General features: G+C 44.1%; 8 protein-coding genes across 10 annotated transcripts; 5 read left to right on the forward strand and 3 right to left on the reverse strand.

Annotated features, from left to right (window-relative positions):
- The first annotated feature begins 2,058 nt into the window (after nt 1–2,058).
- LOC108146922 (differentially expressed in FDCP 8 homolog) lies at nt 2,059–3,753 on the forward strand. Its single transcript, XM_017273166.2, has 2 exons — nt 2,059–2,887; nt 2,941–3,753. The coding sequence occupies exons 1-2, from the start codon at nt 2,146–2,148 to the stop codon at nt 3,648–3,650; spliced, it is 1,452 nt and encodes a 483-aa protein (XP_017128655.1). The 5' UTR covers nt 2,059–2,145; the 3' UTR covers nt 3,651–3,753.
- LOC108146921 (protein KRI1 homolog) lies at nt 3,674–6,418 on the reverse strand. Its single transcript, XM_017273165.1, has 4 exons — nt 6,250–6,418; nt 4,706–6,198; nt 4,479–4,642; nt 3,674–4,424 (listed from the first exon to the last, which is right to left on the reverse strand). The coding sequence occupies exons 1-4, from the start codon at nt 6,365–6,367 to the stop codon at nt 3,764–3,766; spliced, it is 2,436 nt and encodes an 811-aa protein (XP_017128654.1). The 5' UTR covers nt 6,368–6,418; the 3' UTR covers nt 3,674–3,763.
- A 255-nt stretch (nt 6,419–6,673) lies between these two features.
- LOC108146600 (autophagy protein 12-like) lies at nt 6,674–7,279 on the forward strand. Its single transcript, XM_017272647.2, has 3 exons — nt 6,674–6,837; nt 6,892–7,028; nt 7,088–7,279. The coding sequence occupies exons 1-3, from the start codon at nt 6,762–6,764 to the stop codon at nt 7,208–7,210; spliced, it is 336 nt and encodes a 111-aa protein (XP_017128136.1). The 5' UTR covers nt 6,674–6,761; the 3' UTR covers nt 7,211–7,279.
- On the reverse strand, nt 7,233–8,356 carry LOC108146598 (NADH dehydrogenase [ubiquinone] 1 beta subcomplex subunit 5, mitochondrial). Its single transcript, XM_017272646.2, has 4 exons — nt 8,180–8,356; nt 7,874–8,103; nt 7,561–7,667; nt 7,233–7,497 (listed from the first exon to the last, which is right to left on the reverse strand). Exons 1-4 carry the CDS (start codon nt 8,262–8,264, stop codon nt 7,359–7,361), a joined length of 561 nt encoding a protein of 186 aa, XP_017128135.1. The 5' UTR covers nt 8,265–8,356; the 3' UTR covers nt 7,233–7,358.
- Nucleotides 8,357–8,908: 552 nt separating this feature from the next.
- Nucleotides 8,909–13,804, forward strand: LOC108146847 (rho GTPase-activating protein 68F). 2 transcript variants are annotated; one of them, XM_017273052.2, is made up of 7 exons: nt 8,909–9,013; nt 10,083–10,237; nt 11,482–11,513; nt 11,594–11,719; nt 11,812–11,847; nt 11,905–12,100; nt 12,176–13,804. In XM_017273052.2, the coding sequence occupies exons 5-7, from the start codon at nt 11,820–11,822 to the stop codon at nt 13,218–13,220; spliced, it is 1,269 nt and encodes a 422-aa protein (XP_017128541.1). In that variant the 5' UTR covers nt 8,909–9,013; nt 10,083–10,237; nt 11,482–11,513; nt 11,594–11,719; nt 11,812–11,819; the 3' UTR covers nt 13,221–13,804. The 2 variants fall into 2 exon arrangements, with proteins under 2 accessions (XP_017128541.1, XP_017128538.1); XM_017273049.2 differs by lacking the exon at nt 11,482–11,513.
- A 199-nt stretch (nt 13,805–14,003) lies between these two features.
- On the reverse strand, nt 14,004–16,087 carry LOC108146846 (eukaryotic translation initiation factor 3 subunit L). Its single transcript, XM_017273048.2, has 4 exons — nt 15,950–16,087; nt 15,349–15,827; nt 14,317–15,289; nt 14,004–14,257 (listed from the first exon to the last, which is right to left on the reverse strand). The coding sequence occupies exons 1-4, from the start codon at nt 15,980–15,982 to the stop codon at nt 14,123–14,125; spliced, it is 1,620 nt and encodes a 539-aa protein (XP_017128537.1). The 5' UTR covers nt 15,983–16,087; the 3' UTR covers nt 14,004–14,122.
- A 509-nt stretch (nt 16,088–16,596) lies between these two features.
- LOC108146779 (neurexin-4) lies at nt 16,597–27,265 on the forward strand. 2 transcript variants are annotated; one of them, XM_017272926.2, is made up of 12 exons: nt 16,597–17,034; nt 18,906–19,022; nt 21,528–21,724; nt 22,632–22,773; nt 22,833–24,011; nt 24,074–24,199; nt 24,508–24,711; nt 24,770–25,699; nt 25,763–25,942; nt 26,005–26,349; nt 26,410–26,547; nt 26,609–27,265. In XM_017272926.2, the coding sequence occupies exons 1-12, from the start codon at nt 16,929–16,931 to the stop codon at nt 26,797–26,799; spliced, it is 3,855 nt and encodes a 1,284-aa protein (XP_017128415.1). In that variant the 5' UTR covers nt 16,597–16,928; the 3' UTR covers nt 26,800–27,265. The 2 variants fall into 2 exon arrangements, with proteins under 2 accessions (XP_017128415.1, XP_017128416.1); XM_017272927.2 differs by lacking the exon at nt 21,528–21,724 and adding an exon at nt 22,287–22,483.
- LOC108146780 (L-aminoadipate-semialdehyde dehydrogenase-phosphopantetheinyl transferase) lies at nt 19,151–20,687 on the forward strand. Its single transcript, XM_017272928.2, has one exon. It carries the CDS (start codon nt 19,735–19,737, stop codon nt 20,602–20,604), a length of 870 nt encoding a protein of 289 aa, XP_017128417.1. The 5' UTR covers nt 19,151–19,734; the 3' UTR covers nt 20,605–20,687.
- Nucleotide 27,266: the final 1 nt, after the last annotated feature.

Genomic DNA, 27,266 nt, shown 5'->3' on the forward strand with positions numbered 1-27,266 from the left:
TCGCCGGGCTTAAACGGCTCTTAGTGGCAGTGAATCAGTGGCCAAACATGTAATCTGTTTAATGGCCAACTGACCGTGCATCGAAGCCGGTTACTCCTACACGCCCCTGAACCATTTTAGCCGGTCGCGTATACGCACCGTGAGCTGGACAAAGTCTTGGAATTTGCATAGATCTTTTTTTTAAATACTTGTACCCTTTTTTTGGCGGCACTATAAAATGCCCACCTGTTGAATATGGCGAACCAAAAGAAAAAAAGAAACACAAATGCCACTTGGACATTTGGGGCCAAACAAAAACGTGAAAAATCGTTAAACAAAATAACCGCAACACAAAAAACAAAGTAATACTGAAAGCGAGCGCAAACTTGTTCAGCTGCGTCGCCACTGATTTGCATAAACCGCTAAAACGTAAGCTGAAACAAATAAACATTTGCCATATCTCTGAGTAAACAACATCAAATAGAGGCTTGCAATATAGTCTCGGCAGAGTTGATTTTTCAATTAGTCGGGGAACGAGTTGGATTCTTAAAACCCTTAATCTAAATCTCTGATCTCGACACTTTTTATTACACTGGCAGAACCTGGTCTACAAGCCTTTTCGGGGCTTTTGATTTGCGATTATTCCTCGTTTTAAACACCGTTTATCGGACCCAAAAAAAAGTTCTTAAATAAATGACCCAAAAATTTCAAATTCGGACCAAAAACATGACTAATTTACATAAATAACGATGTGAGTCGCCATGACTAGCCTCTAACCATTTTCTGATTTAAAATGAACTTAATCATAAACTTGATCTAAAAACTCATTTGCATCCCAGCAAATAGATAACAATCTGATTGCATCCGATTTTTGCGCCTTGAGAGCTATCGTTTCCGTTTGAAATACTGGTTCATGCAATTTAATGATTCTGTTAAACTAAAGTCATCTTTTTTATACCTTTAAATCTAAGACCTACTAAAATTTAACAAAAATTTGTACGCATTTGCTAAACCTGCTTGTCAATTCTGATGACCAAGTTTATTATTTCCAGACCGTTTATAGATCTCATATAAAAGCGCTTAAAAGGTGCTAAAGATGTTGATACTGATATTCAAGACTGATTAGCATTTAACTTGATTCGCTTTGATTGGGATTATCCTATTAATTTCCCCTAATTAAGTAAAGAGATCATTTGCATTTTGGAATTTTTTAACGGTTATTAACCGAAGTTCTCTGGAAAAAAAACTATGTAAAAACTTAGATTACTCCAGAAAACATTTTTTTTTTGGTTCCAAATGTTCTCGAAATTTTAAAATCAAGACAAACAAGCGCCATCTATTATCATTTTTGTACAATACTGGGAACACGGAAACTAAGTCACCACCAATAGGCGGCTTGTAAATAAAACTGTCTTATACTTGTACTTACACAAAAATTAATACTCTTATATCTTTGTTTGCCTATAGGAATTTTTTACAAACAGTTTCCCTCTACTGGATTTTTTAATATTCTCAGCGAATACACAAACCTTATTGAAGCGCCATCTATGGTCGTTTTGTGGGGTCGAGTCGAATTAGTCCTTCTGGCAACTCCAGTCGCATTTAAAAACATCTTTTTCAGTCCTGGTGGCAGCGCTGTTAAAACAGCGATGCTTCTTTTTTTTTTTTTTTGTATATCCAAGTTTCAAACCTTTTGCGCCGCACTGCCAATGAATTGCTAAGCTTTTTAACTTATTTAGTTTCAAATCTAGTGAAGTTTCAAATCTATTTTGTTAAGTTAAAAGTCTTATAACGTGATTCAGTTGCCGATGTTTGTTTACTAAAATATTCAATGATTCAATACTTACACAAAAATTAATACTCTTATATCTTTGTTTGCCTATGGGAATTGCGTAAGCGACATCTGTCGACTTTTTACAAACAGTTTCCCTCTTCTGGATTTTTAAATATTCTCAGCGAATGGCAGCGCCATCTATGGTCGTTTTGTGGGGGAGGAGTCGAATCATTCAATCTGGCAACGCCAGTTGAATTTAAAAATGTTTTTTCGGTCCCAGTGGCAATGCTGGTAAAACAGCTGTTTCTGCTCCTCCCCCACCCACGTCCATCGTCATTGTTTTGCTGTTTTTTCGTACATTGTATTATTTTTCTTGTCTTTTTCCCTTGAAAATGAGCTCCTGGCGAGAGAGCCTGACCAGCATTCCGGGCACGGTGGCGCAGCTGATCAACGATAGTGCCAGCAGCCTGCTGCACACCTCATCGTCGCTGGGCTCAACAGTTGGGCCCCTGGGCTCCACTGGTTCCGGATCGGAAGGAGACTCCGAGGAGGGCGGACCGCAGGTCGAGTATCGGGCACTGCCCATACCGGCCTCCCTGGTGCGCGAGCAGTGGCGCCTGATCTTCACCAGCGATGCGAACATCCAGGACCTGCAGGCGGCCATTGCCCATTGCAGGGATCTCGTCTTGCTGAGTGACGAACTGAGCGATGAGCGACGTTGGTTGGTTCGCCACCTGGTGGACCTGCGATACTCTCTGCAGGAACTGGAGGAGGCCCAGGAGCAGCAGTCGCTGGCCCCGGACATGGTTGTAATGAACGCCATCCGGGCAGTGGTTGGCCATCACTTTGTGCCCCACCATCCGCACCACGGCAAGCGAAGTCGCCTGCAGGCGGCGGCCAGGCGCCACTACTGTGACCACTGCACTGCCATCATCTGGAGCGTGGTCCAGGCATCCTACGTGTGCAGCGACTGCGGCTTCCTGGTCCATCAGAAGTGCATCGATGGCGTGAAGAGGGTGTGCGCCCACGTACAGGTCTCCGAGCGCCAGCATCCCGTCGCAGAGATCTGTCCGGAGGTGGGGCTGGCTGCCCAGGGTTACAAGTGCGCCGAATGCGAAACGCTGCTTAATCTGAGTGAGTTACGGTTTTCCTTTCCCATTCCAACTCTATAGAATGCTTTCTTGCAGAAAACACTTGGGTGGAACCTCGGTTGTGCGACTATAGCGGCCTGTACTACTGCCCTCGTTGCAACTGGAACGACAGCAACTTTATACCAGCCCGCATTATCCACAACTGGGACTTCTCCCCGCGCCGTGTTTCGCGGGCGGCGCTCCAGGAGATCAGGCTGTTCATGAACAAACCCCTCATCCGCCTGGAAGAGGACAATCCCAAGCTCTTTGTGTTCGTGGAGAAGCTGTGTGCGGTAAAGAAACTGCGCCAGAATCTGGTGCACATGCGCCACTACCTGGCCGCCTGTCGGATTGCCAGCGAGCTGAAGCTGGTGGACCAGCAGCTGGGCTGCAGACGTCACCTGGCCCAGTCGAATGAGTTCTACTCCCTGAAGGATCTCACGCAGGTGGAATCGGGTGCCCTCGCCGAATTTCTGCAGAGCGTGTTCAAAGCCTTCGACGAGCACATCAGATGCTGCCCAATGTGCCTGGCCCAGGCGTACATCTGCGAGATCTGCAGCAACAACGAGGTGATCTTCCCCTTCGACGATGGATGCATCAAGTGCGAGCAATGCAACTCCATTTACCACCGTGTCTGCCTGACGCGAAAGAACATGATTTGCCCCAAATGCATCCGCATCCAGGAGCGACGCCTCCAACTGGATCGCATGAGGAGCACGGAGGATGACGAGGTGGCCACCGATGATGAAGTGGCTGTCGCGGAGTAACTGATTTAATCAGACTTCACTCGTATCTGTGCTGGATTTTAATGTTATCATATGTACATAAGATTTAACTACAAAATGTATCTTACTATTACTATTATATTAATCCTAGCATTTTACTTATCCTTCTTCCCGTACTTTTCCCGCTTGTGGAACTTTCGGGGATTTATGCCGTAGGCTTTCAATCGATCGTCGGTTATTCCACTGCTGTTATTGTTTATTTTATTTTTAGCTTTAAAGCTATTCGTTTTCTTCGCTGGGAAGGGAGCGCTGGCCTTTTCGCTTGTTTTCCTGAAGGGATTGGCACCAGAAGGAGCTTGTTTGTATTCGCCTTGGTTGTTATTCACTTGTTGTCGTCCTTGTTTCTGGTTGGGTTTCTTCTGCTGCTTATTAAAAGGATTATTTCCATTTGACTTTTCCGAATTTTTAAAAGCATTGTTCTTTTGAGTTTGGCTTTGTGATTTCTTCAATCCGTTTTCCCCATTTTTGGGCTCTATTGTGTTTTTGCTACTATTTTTGCTTTTCTTTGGAGCAGAAGGATCAGCCTTTGTTTTACTTTCCTCTGCCTGTCCTTGCTCTGTTGATTCCTTGGGTTCCTGATTGGATTTCTGAGAGGAACTGGCTGCAGCAGCTGCGGCTGCTTTCCGCTTTAGGCGTTTCCTCTTCGATTTCGATAAGGCTTCTGTTGGGACTTGAGCATTATCAGTGGCGGCAGTCGTTTCAGCAGCAGACTTAGTCTCCGGAGTCTCATCTGCTGGCTGCTCCTCGTCATCAGATCTGCAAGGAGGTCAAATTTAATTGCTTGATAAAGAACTTGTTATAATAACTTACCCTTCGCCATACAGACTTTTAAATATCTTTCGCTTAAGATCTTCGTTCTTGGCCTTCATCTTATACAGACGTTGCTCCTTTTTCTCGACATGTTCGGGTCTGTTTTGAACAGCTTTCTTAAGGCTGGCCCACTGATTGAGCTCTTTGTTCTTGGCCAGCAAGATCTGCAGTTTAGAAATAAATTATTATAATATACTGAGTATATAAGCGGTCTTAAAGTATAGTACCTCTTCTATCGTTAAACCAAAATCGTTGGGTGTGGTTTCCACATATTTAAACCTACACGGCTGATCTCCCACGATGTCCTCGCAGTCCATTTGGTAGTACTCATCGATGTACTCACTGTAGGTCTTTTCGTCCTCCGGATTGAATGCCGGCTTCTCCGCCTGGATCATTTCCATGAAGCGATTCCGCCTACCCTTGCGGCCTTTACGACCGCGCGTACTTTCGATGAGCTCCTGCTGCAGTTGCTGCTTGGACGTGGACGGATCGTAGTCGCAATCCATGTTAAAGTCGTCGTCCTCGCAGTGTCCATCGTAGTCCTGATCGCCCGCATTAGTGTGCTTTGTGGGATCGTAGTTGTCCCAGTCTTCCAGCTCGAGTTCATCGATGTCCGAGGGGCATTCTGGCTTCTCCTCGCCCTCGTCCACATTGTAGTACTCATCGTCGAAGAGCTCCTGCATGCGACGATCGTGGGCCGCCGGATCAAAGTCCTCCTCAAGCTCCTCGTCGCGGAAACCGAGCTCATCGTTGCCAGTGACGGCTTTCAATTTACGTATCTTCTCCTCGATCTCCTTGCGCTTGATGTCCTTGATCAGCTCCAGTTCCTTCATCTTTTGCTGCTTCTCCTGATCCTTACGCTCCTTGACCTCCTTGCGCTTTTCTTTCCGCTTGTCGTCTGTGCGCCGGATGGACTGTTCGATGGTGCGGGGATAGCGCTTGATGAACTCCGCATCGGGCTCTTCAAAGCGGAAGTTGTACTTCTGTTCGAACTCCGCCTGCTTCTCCAGCTCCTGTTCGTCCTCGGAAAGCGGGGCCGCTTCTCCCACGATCTCGTCGTAGGTGGGAATGGCGGACTCATCGGTGTTGGCATAGCCCTTGTTGAGGATGTAGTCCCTGAGGAAGCTCTCGCCCTGTGTCAGCTTGCTACTGTTCCAGTACTGTTTCAGTGGCTCCAGCTGCTCCTTGTCGGTCTGCTGGATCTCCTCCTGCTTTCCCGCAAGCCACTTGGCAAAGTCCGCCTCCTCGGCCGCCGTTTGCTCCTTGGTCTTGGTGCGTTTCTTGAATATGCCGCCGAATTCCTCATCTTCGCCATCGTCCTCCTGGTTCATCACACTCCGGAACTCGTCCTTGAGTCGCCGCTCCGCTTCCACGGCGGTGGGTGACTGGGCCCTCTGCATTTCCTCCTGCTCCTTCTCCTGCTGCTCCTCATCCGAACTCTCGAATTTGCCATTGTGCTCCAGGATCACCTTTCGTTCGTAGTCCTTCAAGGTGACAGGCTTCGCTTTCTTCTGCTTCTTTGGCTGCCCCTCCTCCTCGTCGCTTGAGGATTCATTAAAAAATTTCGTGCCCTTGTCGTAAATCCGTGGGTCTTTACTTTTCAGCGAGGACAGCGTCTTAAAGAAGTCCTGATCGAACTTGGGGTCCACCTCGTCCTCCTCGGAGGACTCGCTGTCGCTATCGAACTCCGATTCGGATACATCCAAGCCGCGATCTTTATCTGTGGAATATCAAGTGATATAATTGAGAAGTTCCAAATGATCGTAGTTACATTTCTGTAGCAGCTCCTTCTTGCGCAGGATGTTGTAGGTCTTGGCATAGTCCTTGTTGGTGGACAACTGCAGGTCCTCTCCGTCATCATCAGAGCCCTCGAAAAGATTGTTATTCATGATTTTGTTTATTTTCCCGGATTGTTTTATAAAGTTCCACACGTGTTTACGATAACACCCGAATGTTAAATAACATAGTCGGTGTTATCGCTAGAGATGGGCAAATATAAAAAGTGATTTTTCAATCATATAATTTATATTTATAAAAACTATAAATTTAATTTTAATTGGTGTAACACTGAGAAACCGTTTTCTAAATTCGAATTTATAAATGATATTATATATTTACAACATTTTATTTTTTAGTAAATAAATAAATAACCACCGATCTCGTGACTTCTATCGATGTTGTCATCATAGCTTTGCCATCTCTAATATTTTGTACTTTATTTACAACTGGCAATTTTTTAACCCATTCATTTAAAACTAAGCGTTACAGCCACATTCCAAATAGATGGCAGACACACCCGAATCCCAGGCGGCCTTGAGCACCTCCTCTTCCACGCCCGCCGATAAGGATGGCTCCAAAAGTAATTTGTAATGATTTCTTAGGGTCTTTGTTATCACAACGTTTTCGTTATCAGTTTGTATCCTTCTGAACGCCACTGGAAATGTGCCCATCATCAAGAAGCGAACCTGGACAGTCGATCCCAACAAAACCGTCAGCTGGATTCAAAAGTTCATCCACAAGTTCTTGAAACTTGATGCCAACGAGCAGATTGCAAGTACCAGTTAAGAGTTATAGAAAACACTATCTTATTCGGAATCTTCTAATTGCAGTTCCTGTACGTAAATCAGACATTTGCCCCTGCTCCGGATCAGATAATCAAGAACCTTTACGAATGCCACGGCACCAACGGGAAACTGGTGCTCTACTACTGCAAGAACCAGGCGTGGGGCTAAATCGATACGCACTTGACCAGGCTAAATCTTAAGTATTTATTTGTATATTATTAAATGTGACTAAGCTGATGTTGCGAACTCGTCTTCACACTTTATTTCCCCCAAAACGGGAGCCTAACAATTGTATTTAATGAATATTAGAAGAGGTCTAGTCGCCGCGCAGGGCTTCCAGCTCGTCGGCAGCCTCTTTGGAAACCCTGTGGTACTTGGCCACCGATGGTCGGTAGTAGTAGGCCTGGTAGTCGTTGCGCTCGGACATCTTGCGACGAACTTCGTCCTCCAGGAGGCTACAAAATCAAGGAAAGTCAGTTTAAAAGGGAGATAATATTAAGGAGCACCCTTAGGCTTACCGAATCTGGGCTTTCTCGTTCTCCTCGAAGAGATAGTGCAGGGATTTCTCGTAGTTTTGCTGCTCCGAGTTCAACATGTAGCGGGAAATGAAGCGCGAGATGGGGTGCTGGTCAAACAAAGAGAAATATTGGAATTAGAAAAGGATTTTTAACTGGTATAGCCTCATTTTCTTGCCAAGTTCAAAATAGTTTATAAGATGGGAATGATTAATATAAAAGCTTTAATGGGTTTGGTGGAAATTGTTTGATCTTGGAGTTTTCTTAAGTATTTCAGATAGTATAATCCGTCATTAGCTTTGGACACCTATCATACCTTCTCGTACTCCCAGTGTTTGGGGACATAGCCCTCGGGAGTCTCCGCCAGCTGCGCCGGGCCCACGAAGATGTTCGCGTAGAGGATCAATCCGGTGACAGGAATCAAGCCGAGCATTACGTAAAAGTGCATCAGATCCTTGAATTTGTCCCACTGGAAGCGGGATGGCTTGATGGTCATGTGGTGGTGGCCATGATCGCCTCCCATCCTGCGCAGCTGTTGTTGCAGGGCTAGAAATCCAGAATATTTTGTAGCGGTTGCGTAATGTGGAGTGTGTTTACCGCGACATTTCCGTGGAGTACTCACCATTCCGGCAGGCGGGATCTTGCAGGACAGCCCGGTAGCTGGCGAACTTCGCCGCCGGCGACAGCAAACGGCTCCAACCAACCATTTTATTGTATTTTTTTGTAGATCTCACGATATTTTGGAACTGGTCGTGTCAAAGTTGTGAGCAGCACGGCGAACGGTCACACTTGAGAGGGACCGTTGGTGTGTTTTGATATATCGATAACAGCAGAGATGGCAGCGTGATTTATTTTGCATTTGTTTAATTTACTTAACTCCTCAGACACGAAAAATATAATAAAATAAATAAGTTTTTTAGAATAAATACATCCAAAGCAACGTATTAAAATATTTCACAAAGCTGTTACGACCAATTTTACAAACACTTTCGTTTTGCATAGTCGAAAAAGTTTTTATATATACGAAATCCATTAAAAAAATTCACTTTAGGGGTTTTTAATTATTTAAAACTCTAATTATTGAAATAAGACCTTTATTTGGCTTCTTACAGCTATTACTCAAATTGTATTACGCCCCAGCTAAAAGAAATGATTTATTTACATAACCTACTATTAAATTAATTTGAATAACTTATATTTAAATTTAAAAAAAAAACCTTAAAAAACCCGGGGTTAGAGTCACACTGAGTCTGATTGGCACAATAAACAAAAAAGTTTGCATTTTTTTCGAGATGGAACAAAGTTAGTGTTGCTAAACTGTCAGTGCTGAAAAGAAAAAAATATGGCAACAAATCTGTTTTGAAGACAGGGCCACACTGAGTCTGATTGGCATTAGACAAAAACAACGTACGTCTGCAGTAAAATTAACGAAGATATTTTTCCCCACTGATAAAAGGTACTTTCCTCGCCACTTCTGACTCACAAACAAAGTGCAAACTTCAGGGAAATGTGGGGTAAAGTTTGGTAAAGTCAAACAATTGCAATCGCGCAAACTGGAGTGTTTTCTTGGGGCTGATAAAAGCTTGTAGCTCAGTATACAAAAAAAAAGTAAATATCATTAAGACGATGCAAGATTCAATTGCGCAGTTTTTATATTCCGGTTGTGACTGCTAGCAGTTGCCGTTTTCCCAAGGAACTTGTGCAAAATTTACTTAACTCCTTTGTGTGTGTATGTGTAAACAGTGGCGGGACAAAGGAGCCTACTCCCTTTTACAGTAATGGCAAAAAGGATCAGCCTTCTCCATGTCACAGTGGTGGCAGAAAGGATTGTTACAGTGGTGGCTTAAAGGATGTGTAGTCATTACATGTTCTTAATTATTATTTATTTGTATCACATTTGAACTTTTGTTAAAACACTTATATCTATCAAATGACAAATATAATTTTAATTTAATAAGTGTACTTCAAAAGCGTTGATACAAATATACAAAAATTAATTGGTCAGCTGTGAAACTTGAACACGGGCTTATCCCATCTTGAAGTAATAAAATGGTAAACAAAACAATTTCTTAATTATGGGATAACTTTATCTTTTTATTATGTACGTATTGAAGAAGAAATATGGATACTCCAAAAGCGCCAAGTGAAAGGCAATTTGTGACTTTGCGTTGGAATTGCGATAAGCAGCCTCAGTTCATTTCATTCTGTGCTGTTATCTTTCAAAAAGTAATTCATATGTCGTGAAACCACTGGCATGACCATTTTTAATGTCCCCACTGTTTTTAGGCAAGGCAATGTGGGCGTAGAAGAAGGCTTGGGCGTCTTTCAGGGTTAAATTACCATGTTACCAAGACTTTGGCTAACTCCATTGATGTGAATGAGCAATGCCATACAACATGTACTATTTCCAATACCAAGAAATAACAACCAATCAACAACCATGAAAACGAAAACTAGCTAGCTAATGACGTCATCGATAAAGTACTGGCACTGCTGCTTTTGGCTAATTTATTCTCACATTTCAGCCGCATATATATATTCTACATGCCAATTATCGAGCCCAACGACTGAGCCACGTCCTGCGTCACCGCTAGAATTCCAATCACATCGAACGGACAGCACCTGGAACGGACAGCACCCGCCATGGACTCCCATTCGCGTTTCGCACCGAGATTGCCAGGTAAGTCCGCCGGCCGATCGGCCAAGTTATGCTTTTCGATCCGAAAATACCTAGTTTTGATCTTTGGTTTTGTAACTGCTTAGCATTTTGAGCGCAATAACAATCGATTTGCCTTTGGTTTTGGCGGAGAGAAAGAATTCCCAAAACAATGATTAAACACAGAGGAACAAAATAATTTTTTTGAGATTAAGTAAATAAAAAAGTTACTTTATCATTTAAGATAACAGATTACTTAAGGAACACAACTTTTATGTTCATTTACTCAAATAATATAAAAGTTACTTAATACTTTCATTTTAAGCTAAGACCAGGTTACAAATTTTCAGACTTCATATTTTTATGTGGTTACCTTTTATCTTATTAGCAAGATAATTTAAGATAACTTCACTTTCTGAGCAGAGTTAGACGATCAGAGTTGATACCCAAGTTTTAAGAAAAAAAAAATTTTTTTTTCAAATAAATGTAAATCAAACCTTTGGTCAGACTTCACTTCTAAGTTTAGTCAGCTTACCATCAAGATAATTAAAATGGGCCTAAAATATATAAAAATAAACCTGATTTTTTTGTATGCCTCTAATCTGCATTTCAAGTTTTGGGAGTCATTTCTTTACGTTGCTTTATTTTGTTTTTATTACCGTATCGTAGTTTCTTTGAGGGGAGAAGTGCCCTCGTTTGAGAACTAACAGTAATAGCCAGCAATTACGACTAATTTTCTTACCCAAAGCCCTGTCCCGCCCCCTCCCCCGCCTAGCCTAAACCCCAACCGCCCCCTAACCCACCTCTTTGTTTTTGGTATCAAGTTGCGCTACTAACCCCATTCCAAACTGTTTAACCCAGCCTGTGTGGGCAGCTCACCGAGCTCACTGTACATACATATCTTGCATTTTTAACTATCCAACGTGTTTGCTTGGTCTTGGTTTTTTGTGGATCCTATTTGTGTTTACTACTTTTTGCTAGCTGTGTTGTTGCCAATGTTTGTTAATGAGGTTTGTGTGATCGTGTGTTTGCCCCAGCTCTGTTTAGTCCTATTTAGCCCTAACCTTAGCCCTTAGTCCTAGCCCTAGCTTAGCGTTCCCTAATCGTCTCTGTTCTGTTCTGTTCTGTTCTGTTCTGTTCAGTAACCGTCTGCCAATTATATCGAAACAGTAAGACTCAGATGCCAAACGTACTCATCAAATTAAATTTTTCCGATTCATGTCTATTCACTTACTCAAACTCAATCCGAACTAAACTTGTTGCCTCAGGCCGTCAAAATACTTAACTGAAAGCATTACTTGTAAGATTACGTTTTTGGAATACCAGTCCGCGACAGGGAAACCTATGAGACTTAACAATGCCTTCCTCTCGCACCCCAAGGTCCTGCCATCAATCCTATCGTCGATAACTCGGATGAGCCGCAGCCCAGTCTCTCCGATCTCCACGACTTCGAGCCGAAGCTGGAGTTTGACGACACCGAACTGCTGGCCCCATCGCCCCTAGAAAGTAAGTAACTGATAAAATTTTATAAGAAGAACATTTTTGTAACTGCCCTGAAATACGAAATCAACTAATTTAATATCTCATTTGTCCCACAGAAGATGTTATGGTCGGCGATTTTGTCCTGGCAGATGGTGAGTTGGGGCATCCTTTCCTGTTAGTCAATGCATTACGTTTCACAAATCGCTTAGATCCAGAACTAGAACCCGAAGAAGATGTAAATTCACTGGAGGACGATTTTGAGGACCAACTCAGGGAACAGTCGGAGAACTTTCAGGCGCCCAGAAACAAATGCGATTTCCTGGGAACCGACAAACAAGGTCGTCACATATTCGGCATTTATGCATCTCGCTTTCCCGAGAAATCCCAGCTGGAAGGTTTCGTTCGGTAAGACTTATTTTTGATAATATATTTATAATATTTTAAGAGCTTAAACAAACTGGTTTCCTTTCATGCCAACAGTGAAATCATCAAAGAGATCGAACCATTTGTGGAGAACGACTACATCTTGGTTTATTTCCATCAAGGCCTCAAGGAGGACAACAAACCATCCGCACAATTCCTGTGGAACTCGTACAAGGAGCTCGATCGCAACTTCCGCAAGAACCTGAAGACGCTGTATGTGGTGCATCCGACGTGGTTCATACGGGTCATCTGGAACTTCTTCAGCCCCTTCATCAGCGACAAGTTCCGCAAGAAGCTAGTCTATATCTCCAGCCTGGACGAGTTGCGCCAGGCGCTCGGTCTGAACAAGCTGAAGCTGCCGGACAACATTTGCGACCTGGACGACAAGCTCAATCCCAGTCGGAAGCCAGCGACGCCGCCACCCAGCAGCAGCAGCAGCAGCATAAATGCATCCCGGCAGCAGCAGCTCAAAATGGCGACGACGCATCAATTCGGAGTGCCCCTCAAGTTCATCGTGATGAACAGTCCATGCCTGAACTCGATTCCGCCGATTGTGCGCAAATGCGTTGACTCACTGTCCATTACTGGCGTGATCGACACGGAGGGCATATTCCGGCGATCCGGAAACCACAATGAGATCATGGCGCTCAAGGAGCGCGTCAACCGAGGCGAGGATGTGGATCTGAAGAGCGTGAGTGTCCACGTGATAGCCGGCCTGCTGAAGAGTTTCCTGCGTGATCTCGCCGAGCCGCTGCTCACCTTCGAGCTGTACGAGGACGTCACCCGATTCCTGGACTGGCCCAAGGAGGAGCGGTCCAGGAATGTCACCCAACTGATACGCGAAAAACTGCCCGAGGAAAATTATGAACTGTTCAAGTACATCGTAGAGTTCCTGGTCAGGGTGATGGACTGCGAGGACCTCAACAAGATGACCTCCTCCAACCTGGCCATCGTGTTCGGTCCCAACTTCCTGTGGTCGCGCAGCACCAGCACCTCCCTGGAGGAGATCGCCCCCATCAACGCGTTCGTCGACTTTGTGCTGCAGCACCACAAGGACATCTACTTGATCGACGTCAATCAGAGCACGGTGTCCGTCGATTAACGACTGGCCCCCCACAAACAAGTCCGTAATTGTAAATTGTATGATTTTAATGTTAGTCCTAAGTGAACCAATGGTTAGCTAAAAAGAGAACACACAAAAGGCAATCGAAGCTAGTGCTAGAGCAGAAGGCAGTTTCGTGTATAAAGTGTACTGTAATCCTAAGTTGAATTTAAAACTGTGTGTAAGTGTGTGTGGAACTGCTTGTAGACCCAACTCCACGCTCCACGCCAACTTCCCCTAAAGCACAATTATCTAGAACCCACCCACATCCCCCACTAAGCGCTTAGTACGATTGATTTACCAAAGAAATTTGCTTGTGTTCGTTCGGCGGCGAACAGGAGAGAAATTCGAAATGAGATGTTATTATTATGCTAATGTATTAACGCACATTCCCACATGCCCATGACCGGAAACGAACACGATTCTTGGCTGCGTTGCTGAATGCACCTGCCACGCGTAAGTGGAGTTGTGGCGAACTCAAAAATCGTATAATGTGTAGAATTTTGAATTTCCTTATAGTCATACAAACAATTTTTATAAAATAACGGTATTGTTAAAAATAAAGCAAATGTTAAAACCACGAATTGGGATAGACCTTCTTTTGGGCTTAATTTTGTGCAAAAATTGAATAAAAAGAATCGAAATGCACATCTCTTTAATTAAACTTTTATGCCATTGCCTAGATTAATGAATCACGTTTTTGTAGTAAAAATTAATCATTTAGTTGTAGGCAGACTCATGTAATTACCTTGCCGAAGCGAAACCGCAAGAGTTTTTAAAGCATTTTGAGGACCAAACTTGCGCATAATCACAAGCGATTTTTTATTGATATCAAAACAAATCGGTCCAGTTTGGAATATTAAATAGATCATTAAGGGTCACAAGGAGTCGACATAAATGGCTTAAATGTTGATGTTCTTCAGTTTGCGATTCAGGTCGTTGAACTTGAGGATTTTACGCACAAAGAAGTCGCCATAGCGATGCGAAACCTTAGTGTCAGCTATGTGGATCATGTCGTCGTCGATGTAGAAGTCCAACTGAAATATTAATCAACGGTTAGATACCACTTTTAAGGATCTTTCTGTGTTAAACTCACCTCAGAGCCCGACTTGAACGTTCCCTCCAGGCCGCTGGGTCCCTTGCTCCACACCAGGTTGCGCATTTTGTGCTTGAAGCAGAGCAAACGGATCAGAAGCTTCGACACGTCATCGTCGCTGGCATTGGGATCGATGAAGGAAGCCAGTTTGGTCAGCGGCAGGGTGGTGTACAGCTTCAGATAGGAGCGCGTGGTGGGCAGATCCTTTTGCTGGCGCACCTCGTCCATGAACACCAGCAGCTGGTGCTCCATGGGGTCCTTGACGTAGTCCTCCATGGGCGCATCCGCGGCCGGCGGGCAGGGACTCACAAATCGCGGGCAGGCGAACACAAAGAACGACTTAAAGACCTCCAGGTCACCGCACTGCATCTTGAACATGGCGTCGTGGTAGTTCTTCTCGCGTAACACCTGCTGGATGGACTCGTCGATGCACTGGGGATGCAGCACCAGGCAGATGGCCAGCAGGTGGTACATCTGCTCCGCCTGCTTGTTGATCTGGTCGTTCTGGTACGAGCGGGTGCTGTACAGCTGCTTGGTGCGCTGGATGTACAGCAGGATGTCGGAGAAAGTGCGGATGGCATCGGCATAGCGGCGCATCATCATGTAGGCGAAGCCCACGTAGTAGGACGTGGAGATCTGGCAGGCGGGGATGTGCGAGTAGGCGGACTTCTTGTGGATCTCAATGGGCTCCAGAACCTTGATGGCCTGGTAGTAGTCACCCAGCAGCGAGTGCACGCGCAGCAGGCCGACGAGGGAGAAGTAGCCCAACATCTTGTAGAAGGACAGCTTGCCGAAGTCTCCGGCTACGGTCTGGGGATCCACGCCCTGCGAGATGGCCTCCAGCTGCTTCTTGATGTTCGAGATGTCCACCAGGGAGTGCAGCACGTTGAGGATGCAGAGAATGCTCCACACGTTGCTGTGGTTCACGCACAGCTGCTGGATCTCGTCCTGAGACTTGTCCGTCAGGCGGGCACTGCAACGGATAGGACTTAGGGTTAAACACATCCACAAAGAGTAGGAATAGCTACTCACCGATACTGCGCAAAGTTCTGAAACTGATACACAAACTCGTCCACCAACTCCCACAGCCAGATGTCGGGCAGCTCCAGCATCACCGGATTCTGGGCCGAAATGATCAGGTTGAAGAAATCGCAGTAGTTGAAGAACGAGTTGATCCGCTGCTCCAGCTTGGGGCCGCCGGGAATGCGGGCGTGGATGTGGCGGTAGTACAGCTCCTTGTACAGGATCAGAAAGACCTTGTCGTTGTCCACGATGGCGGCCACCTCCTGCTCCTCGGGCCAGGCCGTCTTATCGAAGTGGTGGTCGCTGATCTGCGGGAAGGTGTTCTCGTACATGTTCTGGATGTCGTACAGGTTGCCCTCCTTGATCGCCTGGCAGAAGTTGATCAGGAAGTACTTGACATTGTCCGGCATCCGGGTGGAGAAGTAGTTCCTCTCGTACTCCATGTCCAGCTGCGGATCGCCGGTGTGCGCGAAGTCATCGTAGTACTCCTGAAATTCCCAAAAAATGAGTTTCGATTTGTGTGTGGGGCACAAAAGTTGGGTTATGTTGATGGCGGAGTCTCGGGATTGGCATTCCCGATCAGGGACCTTGCCGGAGTTCCTGCACTCACCGAATTGCTTGGGTATTCGTCGCCGCCGTACATTGTCGCTGTTTTTATATTTTCCGGTTCTACACAAGTCGCAAAGCCTATAAAAACGCTGGAGAATTTGACAACACGCCAACAAATTTTTGGCGAAAAGAGTGTGACCGACTATCGATAGCACCGGGCTGACCAACTATCGACTTTTTCGCTCCTCAAACGATTGGGGTATTCTGAAAACGATACAAAATTTGTGAATGTATATTTTTTGAAATAAAACAGATATGAGGCCTTTTTAAATATTTTAGGTTTTGATTGAGACAGAAAATCATTTGTATCTCTCCAGCTAATTGCTAGAAAATAAATACATTTAATATTATATTGTTCTCTGTAACTGAATTCAAACGGTTTCACCTTAATTCGCCATTGCCATTAAATATGTCATAAGAAATGTAAAAAAAATATGTACACCGAATGTTGAAGACCTTTTGAAATTCAAACCTTTTTATTATTATTAATTTCATTGGACTTTTTAATTTGGATGAGTTAACTACTAGACGAAATAGATTAAGAGGAAGTGAAAATCAGAACAGAACGATAGTTTCTGGTATATTTTCAATGTGGCTTGCAGTATTTTCTCCTAAGCCCAACGGTATCTTGCCACGTTTCAGCTACGGTCACACTGGCAGCGAGACGGATTGGAAGTGTTCGTGTGTCATCCGCGTTAATTATTTTCCTAATTCAAACGAAACTCTTTCGAAGTGGGCGTGATCTGGAGGAGTCGCAGTGCAACAGGGGCGTCGCTATAAATTAATTAAAACAAATTATAAACAAAAGCAAAAAGTGTTGGAGGAGAATTTTGGACTCTGCGGAAGCGTTGTCATAAATCATCTGCTTTTTACGGTGGTTTTCCCAGTAGAAAAGTGCATTTAGTGAAAGATTTCTCGGAAGTCGGATATAAATGTGTTTCTAAATCGATTCCGCAGAAGTATTGATCAACAGCCTTTAGATGAGGCTGCCCAGGAGTAATACGAAAACAGCGATTTCTTCGCTTCAGCTTGGACTATTTTGCCTTCTATTGCTGGCCAATAATGGCATTAAATCGGTGCAAGCAGGTAAAAACAATATTTTACTCAAATAACCCCAGAATTTGAATAGATTTAGTTTGATTTGTTATGAAATGTGTCATAAAACTTCGATTGTTTGTAAGCCAACGTTTTGGGCGTGTTCCCCAAAGCTGGAGACTCGCTCCTCCATTTTCTTTTGCTCCGTGCTTCGCTTTTTAACTCGCTCTTTTCGATCGTGTGGAAAAGAGTGGGGGAGAGCGCTAGAGAGCGATCAAAACGTTGCTTACGAATAGCGGTGGCAAAACAAAACCGTCGATTACCAACGCCCGTTTTTTACTCGTTCTTTTGTGAAACTGACTTTAGTTTATAGATTTATATTTTTTTATGGAGCTTTAGCCCGGGGGAAATAAGCCCAAAGTTTTTGCCGGCCGCATCCCTGCATTTCAGTGTTTTCCGGCTTTTCCAATGCGCATGCGGCGAAAAAAGCATCTGCTGATTGATGATGCTGGCCGGGGAACACGTGCTTTTATCATCATCCTTCCATATGTCAACAGACTTTAGTTATTTTCCTCCTGATTTGGCCCGTTCCATGGAAAACAAACAATCCAAAGATCATATGCAAACATTTTTATGACTAAAAATAAACAATGCCAAGCAATTAATTTGCCACTTTCACGCCTTGAAGCGTCGAAAGCAGACAGCCGACATATATGTATCCTCAGTCTTTGGTCGATTTCCATAATTTATTTCAGTTCTTATTGCCCCGAAAATAGCATCATTCGCACTTCAAGTTTCTCCAGATCGGCGGAAATTGCCTTTCATAGACCTCGTCATTTTTGTTTCATTAAGAACATTAAACAGATTTTTTTTCTTGAATTGGGCAATTATGTAGCGGAAAAGTAGTTCAAACCTGCTGCCTTTTGCCTGCTCCCAAAAGTATTGATTATTTAGCGAGATATTGTCGTGCGTGTTTCGCTCTGTTTCTTGCCTGGCTTATCAGGTTGATTTTTCCCCATCCACACAAGCCTCAAAGTCAGCTTAAAGTGCTCACGAACTCCGGATGACCTCGCAAGGGTTGTTTTCCCCACACCCACAAGGAGGAAATGCCAGTGTGTTTGCCTAGGAGCTCCTGCTGCACCCATTATAAAACATTTCTTGGGGGTTGCAACAGACAGGGGCAATTGTCTGGATTTCCGACACTGCCTGCCCCCATTTCCGAACATTTTTTGAAACGGATCCCAGGGAAGGACCGAAGGACTCTCGTCACCACCAAATATTATGGTGCAAATATGAGACAAGAATCTGCACTTGCTGGCACAGTAGGTCCTCAATAAATCTTCACATATAATTACATAGAAGAACAAATTTAACTTTCAGAGGTATTATCGTTAATAACAGGAAATATTTATTAGATGTTTTTTTTTTAAGGTCATCATTTTACGTCATATTGCTATATTATAATCATCGAATTTGATGTGTAGCAATATATAAACAGGAATGCTTCTGATTTCTATTGAAAATTCCATTTAATTACTAACTCAATTGTGTGAAAACATTTTAAATGATATTTATTCATTGCAAGCAATTCAAATCAATTATGTATAAAACATTCTTCCTAGAAAGCAGAGAATAAGGATTCTCAACTGTATGCCAAATATTTACCCTTTAGTTTGGACTTATCTTGTTTACGTATTCCTTATTGATGTGGCTTTTTTATGGCCCCATAAAAAGAGGCCACTGGACCAATTATGACCGAGTAAAGTGCTTAAAATTATTGGCCGCCATCCAAACAGATTCTTCATATCTCAATTTTAATTACGCCCGTGACAGTTTGCGTTCATTTCTTCGCTCGACAATGTAAAATTGAATATGGGTCATGGAAATTCGAATATTTATAGATCGGTTTTGTTTTTTTCCAGATGCCTTCACAGACTATTTCTCAGATTATGAGTGCAACCAGCCGCTCCTTGAAAGAGCTGTCCTCACGTCAACCTCATCGTTAACAGAACGAGGACCCGAAAAAGCCCGTTTAAACGGTATGTAATATTGCTTTATTCAGGTGATTCTTGATTTGTGTTTGTGTTACTCCCGTTGCCTTTTATTTCTTATATTAGCAATTATTATTTTAAAATGCTGCCCCAATCCATTTTGATTTTATAGATTATTAATTTTTGGCTTTGTTTTTAAGTGTTGTTCCTGAACCTTTTAAATTAAGCGTCGATTTTTATATTGAGTTGGTAGTCTAATAAATTAGACAATTTGGCGCTCTAAATAAACATGTTTTCTTTGTTAATTTGATTTGGTAATTTTAATTTTTATTTTCGGAAATATAGAACAGGATTTAAATGTATAAGTTTCATAACTGCTAAAGCCAGGCGACTTAAAACCGAGTGTTTTTAATTACAGAGACTAAAACCTTTTTTCGTAGACTTGTATGAATGTTACAAAACCTTTAAATGTAAATATAATTACCTATAAAGCATCCTAATCATTTTACAAAATATTATTTCAAAAAACTCATCATTACAAATTACCACAAAATCGAAATTGTAAACGGGAACACAGTTTAATTGTGTAGCGCAGTATTTTTGCAGTATATTTGTTGGGCATAATCACTGGGGGATTTCTACCCTAACCACTTGTGGCCATACTGCCATACAAAAGCGAATTAGCAAAAACATTGCAAGGCGAAAACGCCCCAAAAACAATGACTGTGAAGGCAATTAGATAGTTATAGAACGCACCGAAATGAGCAAACACATCTGCACCCGCTGGGCCTTTGACCTGACTAGTTGGAAGCCCTCACTCCCGCAACTGAGTCAGGCGGTGGCCTCAATTCAGCCGGAGGAACGTGTCCGACTCATGAAGTTCCACTTCATCGACGACTTTCTGTCTTCGCTAATTGGTCGTCTACTGATGCGGAAATATGTGAGCACATGCAGCGGATTGCCGTCCGACCAAGTCAAGTTCGCCCGGGATGTGAGGGGAAAACCGTACTGGGTGAGGGAGGATTTCGCCGGGCCACCTCTCAGCTTTAATGTTTCGCATCAGGGAAGCTTAGTGCTGCTGGCAGGGATTTCGGGAGAAGGCAGTGATCCCGACTTTGGCCTTGGCACGGATGTCATGAAGATCGAGTACAGTGGTGGCAAGTCACTGGCGGATTTCTTTCGCCTGATGAAGAGCAAGTTTTCGGCACAGGAATGGAGCTACATTGGCAGACCGCAACATGATGAGCGGGACCAGGTGAAGGCCTTCATGCGACACTGGTGCCTGAAGGAGGCCTACGTCAAGGAGCTGGGCGTCGGCATCACTGTGGATCTGGAAAAGATCAGCTTTTCCGTGGACACAACTCACTCCCTGGAGGCGGTGAATTCCCCTTTAATCGGCACCAGCCTGCGTTGCCACGACAAACTCATGGATAACTGGCACTTCGAGGAGCATTTACTGCAGGAGGAATACTGTGCGGCCATTGCATTCCGGAATTGTTTGCCACACGAGCAAGGAAGGTTCAAGATACTAGGAATTGAGGAACTTCTTGTCAAGAGTCCGAAATCAGAACTGGAGGAAGTGCTGAGCTACTGCCAAAGGGCTCTACTTAAGCCCTACAAGCGATCCTAAAATATTAGGTTCTAAGGAATTCCTGCATATCTAGATTCATTTGTTATCCCCAAAATAAACATGCATTTATATTTTTTCAATAATTGTGCCGAAATCGGAATAATTTGTAATCCTTGTGTTGTCATGTTGCGCGCACCCCCGAAAAATCGGTTGTGTTTGCCTGGCACTGGATAAACAAACCATACGAAACGAAACGAAGCCGGAAATATGCTTAAAAGGCCATAAACCCAAATTTAGGAACCCGTAATGGGACTCAGACAGGGGCCAGACATCGCTTTGGTTGAATTTATGCGCCAACAGGATAGCTACTCGTAAGGGTAGCTCTGCTTGGTTCGTTTATTTGAATTATTTTTGGCATTCCCGAAAGTTTTATCGATGGGAACGATGGCTGGCTGATATGAACGTTGTTGCCAACGGCGGACAAAGGAAACTTTAATGCGGAAAAAATATAATGGCGACTGTGTACTGGGTTTGCCATGAGAAATCCCTGCAGTCTGGTCTTTCTCACACTATTTTGTCACACCTGCTTGCAATTTGGCGCGGATTGCAATTAAAACAAAGGCACGCGGTCGCGACTGGTTATGCCCAAACATTTTAGAGCTCAACCATTTTGTGTTGACACCAACTTAACCCCCGGGTTTACGAAATCCTTTTTTTTTTTTGGCAGGGGTTGAACCCCGTTTTGAAGGACTCGACCACTTGCAGCTGTCAATCGGAATCGCCCCTAAATTATGGTTTATTAATTGGAAACACCCCCTGGAAATTTAGGCAATTTTAAACTCACTGTTGTAGCAAATTAAATAGGGCAGACCTCCTTCCACACTCCTCCACTTTAAGTGCATTTTCTTTTGCTTTTGTTTTGGCTTAAAATGTATCATTTTCGTTTTATTGCCCATCATCCCATGACCATTTGCGACCACCAGCTGGCACCTCGTGGTCCGCCAAGAACTCGGACTTCGACCAGCGTCTGATTGTTGACCTGGGCGTGGTGCGGAACGTGACGCACATCGCCCTGCAAGGACGACCCCACAGCAATGAGTACGTCACCGAGTACACCATTAGCTACGGCATAACCGATCTAGAGTTCGCCGACTATAAAGAGCCGGGCGGCAATGTCAAGGTAAACAATCGATCTCGAACACAATTGCGAATGTTTCCCCAATCCAAACTGGATGGGAATTATTTTGGTGGTGGGATAACTGCACGGAAAAAAACGCATTGTCGGTATAAATTTAAATGTAATCAATTATTGCCCGTCCTTACATTTTCATCACAATTAAATTTCCTTAGAATATACAAAAAATGCATATTTCAAAATATAAACTTTATTAAAATACTATCTAATCGTTAACCAAATTTATTGAATAAATAATATATATATATTTTATAATTTTAACTAATAACTATTAAGGTTTTTTCTCTGTCTAAAAACAAATATTGGTGGCTGGAAAAATCTTAAATCTGCGAAAGCCGATTATCATTTCATCAATCCATTAACACTTACGTTTGCTTTTGTGCTTTGTACTTTTTTATTATGTGTGCCTTTATTTTTTTCCACCCCGCATGCATCTGTTATTTGTTTGGTTACTAGTCCTGTAGTTCACTTCCTATAAAAAACACGCATACCCTTTTCTACACTCTGACACTGCGACTAACTAGATGGGTAAATGCACCTTGTGCAGGTAACGCTGCTTGGACACCGGTCGAGAATACCTATAACCACTTTCTAACACTCGACCTGGGGGATCCACGCATGGTGCGCAAGATCGCCACCATGGGACGCATGCACACGGATGAGTTCGTGACGGAGTACATTGTCCAGTATTCGGACGATGGCGAGTTCTGGCGCTCGTACGTGAATCCAACAAGCGAGCCGCAGGTACTGTGACTAAACCTAGGTTAAGATTCAAACACAACTAATCCTGGCTTAAAGGTTGGCGGACGATTAATGCTTTTGGCTTTAGTTTAGCACTCCCAACGTTTAATCTTATGCATGTAATTAAATATAAATATGGTATCCAACACAGATGTTCAAGGGAAACTCCGATGGCAACTCAATTCACTACAACGTCTTCGAGGTGCCCATTATCGCACAATGGGTGAGGATTAATCCCACCAGATGGCACGATCGCATTTCCATGCGAGTGGAGCTCTACGGCTGTGATTACAGTATGTTTTTTCTTTTACAATCCCACTGCGATTGCTTATCCAAAATATCTTATTTGCAGCCTCTGAGAACCTCTACTTTAATGGGACTGGTTTGGTGCGCTACGATTTGAGACGGGAGCCCATTGCGTCCCTGAAGGAGTCGATCCGATTCCGCTTTAAGACTGCCTTTGCCAACGGAGTGATGATGTATTCGCGTGGCACCCAGGGCGATTATTATGCCCTGCAGCTGAAGGACAACAAGATGGTGCTGAATCTGGACCTGGGATCGCGGGTGATGACCTCCTTGTCGGTGGGCAGTCTGCTGGATGACAATGTGTGGCACGATGTGGTGATCTCAAGGAACCAGCGTGACATAATCTTCTCGGTTGATCGTGTCATTGTACGGGGTCGCATCAAGGGCGAGTTCAGTCGGCTGAATCTTAATCGGGAACTATATCTTGGCGGTGTACCAAATGTACAGGAGGGCTTGATTGTCCAGCAGAATTTCTCGGGCTGCCTGGAGAATATCTACTTCAATTCAACCAACTTTATTCGCGGAATGAAGGACAGCTACGAGCTGGGAGAGGCATATCTCTTCACAAGGGTGAACACCATCTATGCGTGTCCATCGCCTCCAATTTATCCGGTTACCTTCACCACCCGCTCGTCGTTCGTTCGTCTGAAGGGCTATGAAAACTCCCAGCGCCTGAATGTCTCCTTCTATTTCCGCACCTACGAGGAGACTGGAGTAATGCTGCACCATGACTTCTATTCCGGTGGTTACATCAAAGTCTTCCTGGAGTTTGGCAAAGTAAAGATTGACCTGAAGGCCAAAGAAAAAGCCCGCATCATTCTGGACAACTACGACGAACAGTTCAATGATGGCAAGTGGCATTCGTTCGTGATCTCCATCGACCGCAACCGTTTGGTTCTGAATATTGACCAGCGACCGATGACCACAACGAAGAGCCTGCAGATTGCCACTGGCGCACAGTACTACATAGCTGGTGGAAAGGACAAAAACGGATTTGTTGGCTGCATGCGATTGATTTCGGTGGACGGAAACTACAAATTACCCCAGGATTGGGTGAAGGGCGAAGAGGTTTGTTGCGGCGACGATGTCGTCGTGGATGCCTGCCAGATGATCGATCGCTGCAATCCAAATCCCTGCCAGCACAAGGGCTCTTGTCACCAGAACTCCAGGGAGTTCTTCTGTGACTGCGCACACACAGGCTATGCCGGAGCCGTTTGTCATACATGTGAGTGCACACAAATTACTTACTTAATATTCCTTTACTTATTGTTTCCATTTTGTATAAAGCCAACAATCCATTATCCTGCCTGGCTCTGAAGAATGTGCAGCATGTGCAGCAGCGTGTCAATCTTAACCTCGATGTGGATGGCAGTGGTCCTCTGGAGCCCTTCCCAGTCACATGCGAATTCTACTGTAAGTATTTACAATTTTATTAATTTTATATAAAATTCAAGATTAAATGTAAACTATATAAGAAGAGCTTTTTTTGTATTGAACTCTTAACTCCTATTTTTTTAAGTAATGTTTATGCGGCAATTGTGTTCAATATAACCCAAACCTTTGAGTTAAAAGATAACCCATCAATCAAATTCTCATGACATAAAGAGGAACATTATTAAATTCTTTGTGAAGTACTTAAACGTGGCTAAAGTAACAGTAGTTCAGAAGTAACTTTATGTTCTTTTGACATTGATTGATTAATATATGTTTTGTTTCTCTAGCGGATGGACGCGTGATCACCACACTCAGCCATAGCCAAGAGCACACCACCACTGTGGATGGTTTCCAAGAGCCTGGTTCCTTCGAACAGTCCATCATGTACGATGCCAATCAACTGCAAATCGAAGCTCTGCTCAATCGCTCTCACAGCTGCTGGCAGCGGCTTAGCTACTCCTGCCGGTCCTCCCGACTCTTCAACTCGCCATGTGAGTATTTATAGGTTTTCTCTTATTTAATTAGTATAATAATGCATTCTCCATACAGCTGAGGTAGGAAATTTCCGACCGTTCTCCTGGTGGATCTCGCGCCACAACCAACCGATGGACTATTGGGCTGGCGCTCTGCCCGGATCTCGTAAGTGCGAGTGTGGAATCCTGGGCAAGTGCCATGATCCCACCAAGTGGTGCAACTGCGATTCGAATAGTCTGGATTGGATGGAGGATGGTGGTGATATCCGGGAGAAGGAGTACCTTCCTGTGAGGGCTGTGAAGTTTGGTGACACAGGAACTCCGTTGGACGAGAAAATGGGTCGTTATACCCTAGGACCGCTGCGCTGCGAGGGTGATGATCTGTTCAGCAATGTGGTGACCTTCCGCATTGCCGATGCCTCCATAAACCTGCCACCCTTCGATATGGGCCACTCTGGAGACATTTACCTGGAATTCCGCACAACCCAGGAGAACTCAGTGCTATTCCATGCCACTGGACCTACGGACTACATCAAGCTGAGCTTAATTGGCGGCAACAAACTGCAGTTCCAGTACCAAGCGGGCAGTGGGCCACTGGGCGTGAATGTGGGCACCAGTTATCACCTGAACGACAACAACTGGCACACGGTGAGTGTGGAGCGCAACAGGAAGGAGGCTCGCCTGGTGGTGGATGGATCCATCAAGGCCGAGGTCCGGGAGCCGCCAGGTCCAGTGCGTGCTCTTCACTTGACTTCGGATTTGGTGATTGGCGCTACCACTGAGTACCGCGATGGTTACGTGGGCTGCATTCGTGCTCTGTTGCTCAACGGTAAGATGGTCGACCTGAAGGATTACTCCAAGCGTGGACTTTACGGCATTCACACTGGGTGTGTGGGCCGCTGTGAGTCGAGTCCTTGCCTCAACAATGGCACCTGTATCGAGCGATACGATGGCTACAGCTGCGACTGCCGTTGGAGCGCCTTCAAAGGACCTATTTGCGCAGATGGTGGGTTGTTGCATTGCATGCAGCCGTAATTATATCTCATTTAATTTGCATTTACTTATGCAGAGATTGGTGTCAACTTGCGCTCCAGTTCGATTATTCGCTACGAGTTCGAGGGCTCCTTCCGCTCCACGATTGCTGAGAATATTCGCGTTGGCTTTACCACAACCATTCCGAAGGGTTTCCTGCTGGGCTTCTCTTCCAACTTAACTGGCGAATATCTGACCATTCAGATATCGAATTCTGGTAAACTGCTTTAAACACATTTGCATTAAGTGCGAACGACTTATTTGGTAAACACATTTTAGGTCACTTGCGCTGCGTATTTGATTTTGGGTTCGAGCGACAGGAAATCATATTCCCCAAAAAACATTTTGGCCTTGGTCAGTACCACGATATGCACTTTATGCGCAAAAACGGCGGATCCACAGTGGTTTTAACAGTTGACAACTATGAGCCGGTGGAGTATAACTTTGACATCAAGGCATCAGCAGACGCTCAGTTTAATAATATTCAGTACATGTACATTGGGAAAAATGAGTCGATGGCAGATGGTTTCGTGGGTTGTGTGTCGCGTGTTCAGTTCGATGATATTTACCCATTGAAACTGATGTTCCAGCAGAATCCACCCAAGAATGTTAAGTCTTTGGGCAGTAAGTATTGAAATTAATCAAGACTTGAGAATGAATATTAAGCCAACTTTTACGTTGCAGCCCAATTGACAGAAGATTTCTGCGGAGTCGAGCCAGTGACTCATCCGCCCATTGAAATTGAGACAAGGCCGCCACCTTTGGTGGATGAGGAGAAGTTGCGCAAGGCGTACAACGAAGTGGACTCTGTGCTGCTGGCATGTAAGTGAAATCACCTCGTTCTAGTGAAAACAATTTAACCATATATATAAATGCATTTTAGGTCTGCTAGTGATTCTCTTCCTGCTGCTGATCCTTATGTTCTTCCTCATCGGTCGCTATCTGCACCGACACAAAGGCGACTATTTGACGCACGAGGATCAAGGCGCCGATGGAGCAGACGATCCGGATGATGCTGTCCTCCACTCAACTACTGGCCATCAAGTTAGGAAGCGAACAGAGATCTTCATCTAATCCTGTCACTAAAGTATGCACACAAATCGTTTTTAAATCGCCTTAGACACGCAAAAGCGACGAATATGACTCACCAAAAAAAAAGATAAACACAAAATGAAAATCAAATGAACACGAAGAAGGCTCACAACGTATTACAGACAGAGAATTTTTCACTTTTACACGCACTGCCAATTGTTTTGTGCATGTGATTGCTAACTACTTGATTCAGAATTGGTTGGCTGAATTCTTAAAGCTTATTTTTGATTATTTGGTTCTGTCTGGCGGCATTTCACCTTATTTTACTTTTGAAATCTTTCAATAGTCATTGAATACCGTCCATTTTTAGTTAATTTTATAAACATATTTTGTTTGCGAAATTAAGTTAAAAACTTATATTTTTGGTGGCTGCCCGAGCAGGTGACCGAAGGGAGCTGATTATTTGTATTTTTTGCGAGAGTATATTAAAACGAACATTCCATTATTAT

Source organism: Drosophila elegans, unplaced genomic scaffold (genome assembly GCF_018152505.1).
Source record: "Drosophila elegans isolate 14027-0461.03 unplaced genomic scaffold, ASM1815250v1 contig_208, whole genome shotgun sequence".
In the NCBI taxonomy this organism is placed as follows: Eukaryota; Metazoa; Arthropoda; class Insecta; order Diptera; family Drosophilidae; genus Drosophila; species Drosophila elegans.

Coding starts and splice junctions, on each gene's coding strand:
- LOC108146846 (XM_017273048.2), bottom strand. CDS start 15,982: ATGTACGGCGGCGACGAATACCCAAGCAATTCG. Junction 15,828..15,949: donor ACGAATACCCAAGCAATTCG/GTGAGTGCAGGA, acceptor TGGGAATTTCAG/GAGTACTACGATGACTTCGC. Junction 14,258..14,316: donor CGTTCAAGTCGGGCTCTGAG/GTGAGTTTAACA, acceptor TTAATATTTCAG/TTGGACTTCTACATCGACGA.
- LOC108146921 (XM_017273165.1), bottom strand. CDS start 6,367: ATGAATAACAATCTTTTCGAGGGCTCTGATGATGACGGAGAGGACCTG. Junction 6,199..6,249: donor GAAGGAGCTGCTACAGAAAT/GTAACTACGATC, acceptor GATATTCCACAG/ATAAAGATCGCGGCTTGGAT. Junction 4,643..4,705: donor TTGGTTTAACGATAGAAGAG/GTACTATACTTT, acceptor TCTAAACTGCAG/ATCTTGCTGGCCAAGAACAA.
- LOC108146600 (XM_017272647.2), top strand. CDS start 6,762: ATGGCAGACACACCCGAATCCCAGGCGGCCTTGAGCACCTCCTCTTCC. Junction 6,838..6,891: donor CGATAAGGATGGCTCCAAAA/GTAATTTGTAAT, acceptor TTTCGTTATCAG/TTTGTATCCTTCTGAACGCC. Junction 7,029..7,087: donor TTGATGCCAACGAGCAGATT/GCAAGTACCAGT, acceptor TTCTAATTGCAG/TTCCTGTACGTAAATCAGAC.
- LOC108146922 (XM_017273166.2), top strand. CDS start 2,146: ATGAGCTCCTGGCGAGAGAGCCTGACCAGCATTCCGGGCACGGTGGCG. Junction 2,888..2,940: donor CGAAACGCTGCTTAATCTGA/GTGAGTTACGGT, acceptor GCTTTCTTGCAG/AAAACACTTGGGTGGAACCT.
- LOC108146780 (XM_017272928.2), top strand. CDS start 19,735: ATGAGCAAACACATCTGCACCCGCTGGGCCTTTGACCTGACTAGTTGG.
- LOC108146779 (XM_017272926.2), top strand. CDS start 16,929: ATGAGGCTGCCCAGGAGTAATACGAAAACAGCGATTTCTTCGCTTCAG. Junction 21,725..22,631: donor AGCCGGGCGGCAATGTCAAG/GTAAACAATCGA, acceptor TATCCAACACAG/ATGTTCAAGGGAAACTCCGA. Junction 22,774..22,832: donor GCTCTACGGCTGTGATTACA/GTATGTTTTTTC, acceptor TCTTATTTGCAG/CCTCTGAGAACCTCTACTTT.
- LOC108146598 (XM_017272646.2), bottom strand. CDS start 8,264: ATGGTTGGTTGGAGCCGTTTGCTGTCGCCGGCGGCGAAGTTCGCCAGC. Junction 8,104..8,179: donor AGATCCCGCCTGCCGGAATG/GTGAGTACTCCA, acceptor CTGGATTTCTAG/CCCTGCAACAACAGCTGCGC. Junction 7,668..7,873: donor AACACTGGGAGTACGAGAAG/GTATGATAGGTG, acceptor TTGTTTGACCAG/CACCCCATCTCGCGCTTCAT.
- LOC108146847 (XM_017273049.2), top strand. CDS start 10,201: ATGGACTCCCATTCGCGTTTCGCACCGAGATTGCCAG. Junction 10,238..11,593: donor TTTCGCACCGAGATTGCCAG/GTAAGTCCGCCG, acceptor TCGCACCCCAAG/GTCCTGCCATCAATCCTATC. Junction 11,720..11,811: donor GGCCCCATCGCCCCTAGAAA/GTAAGTAACTGA, acceptor TTTGTCCCACAG/AAGATGTTATGGTCGGCGAT.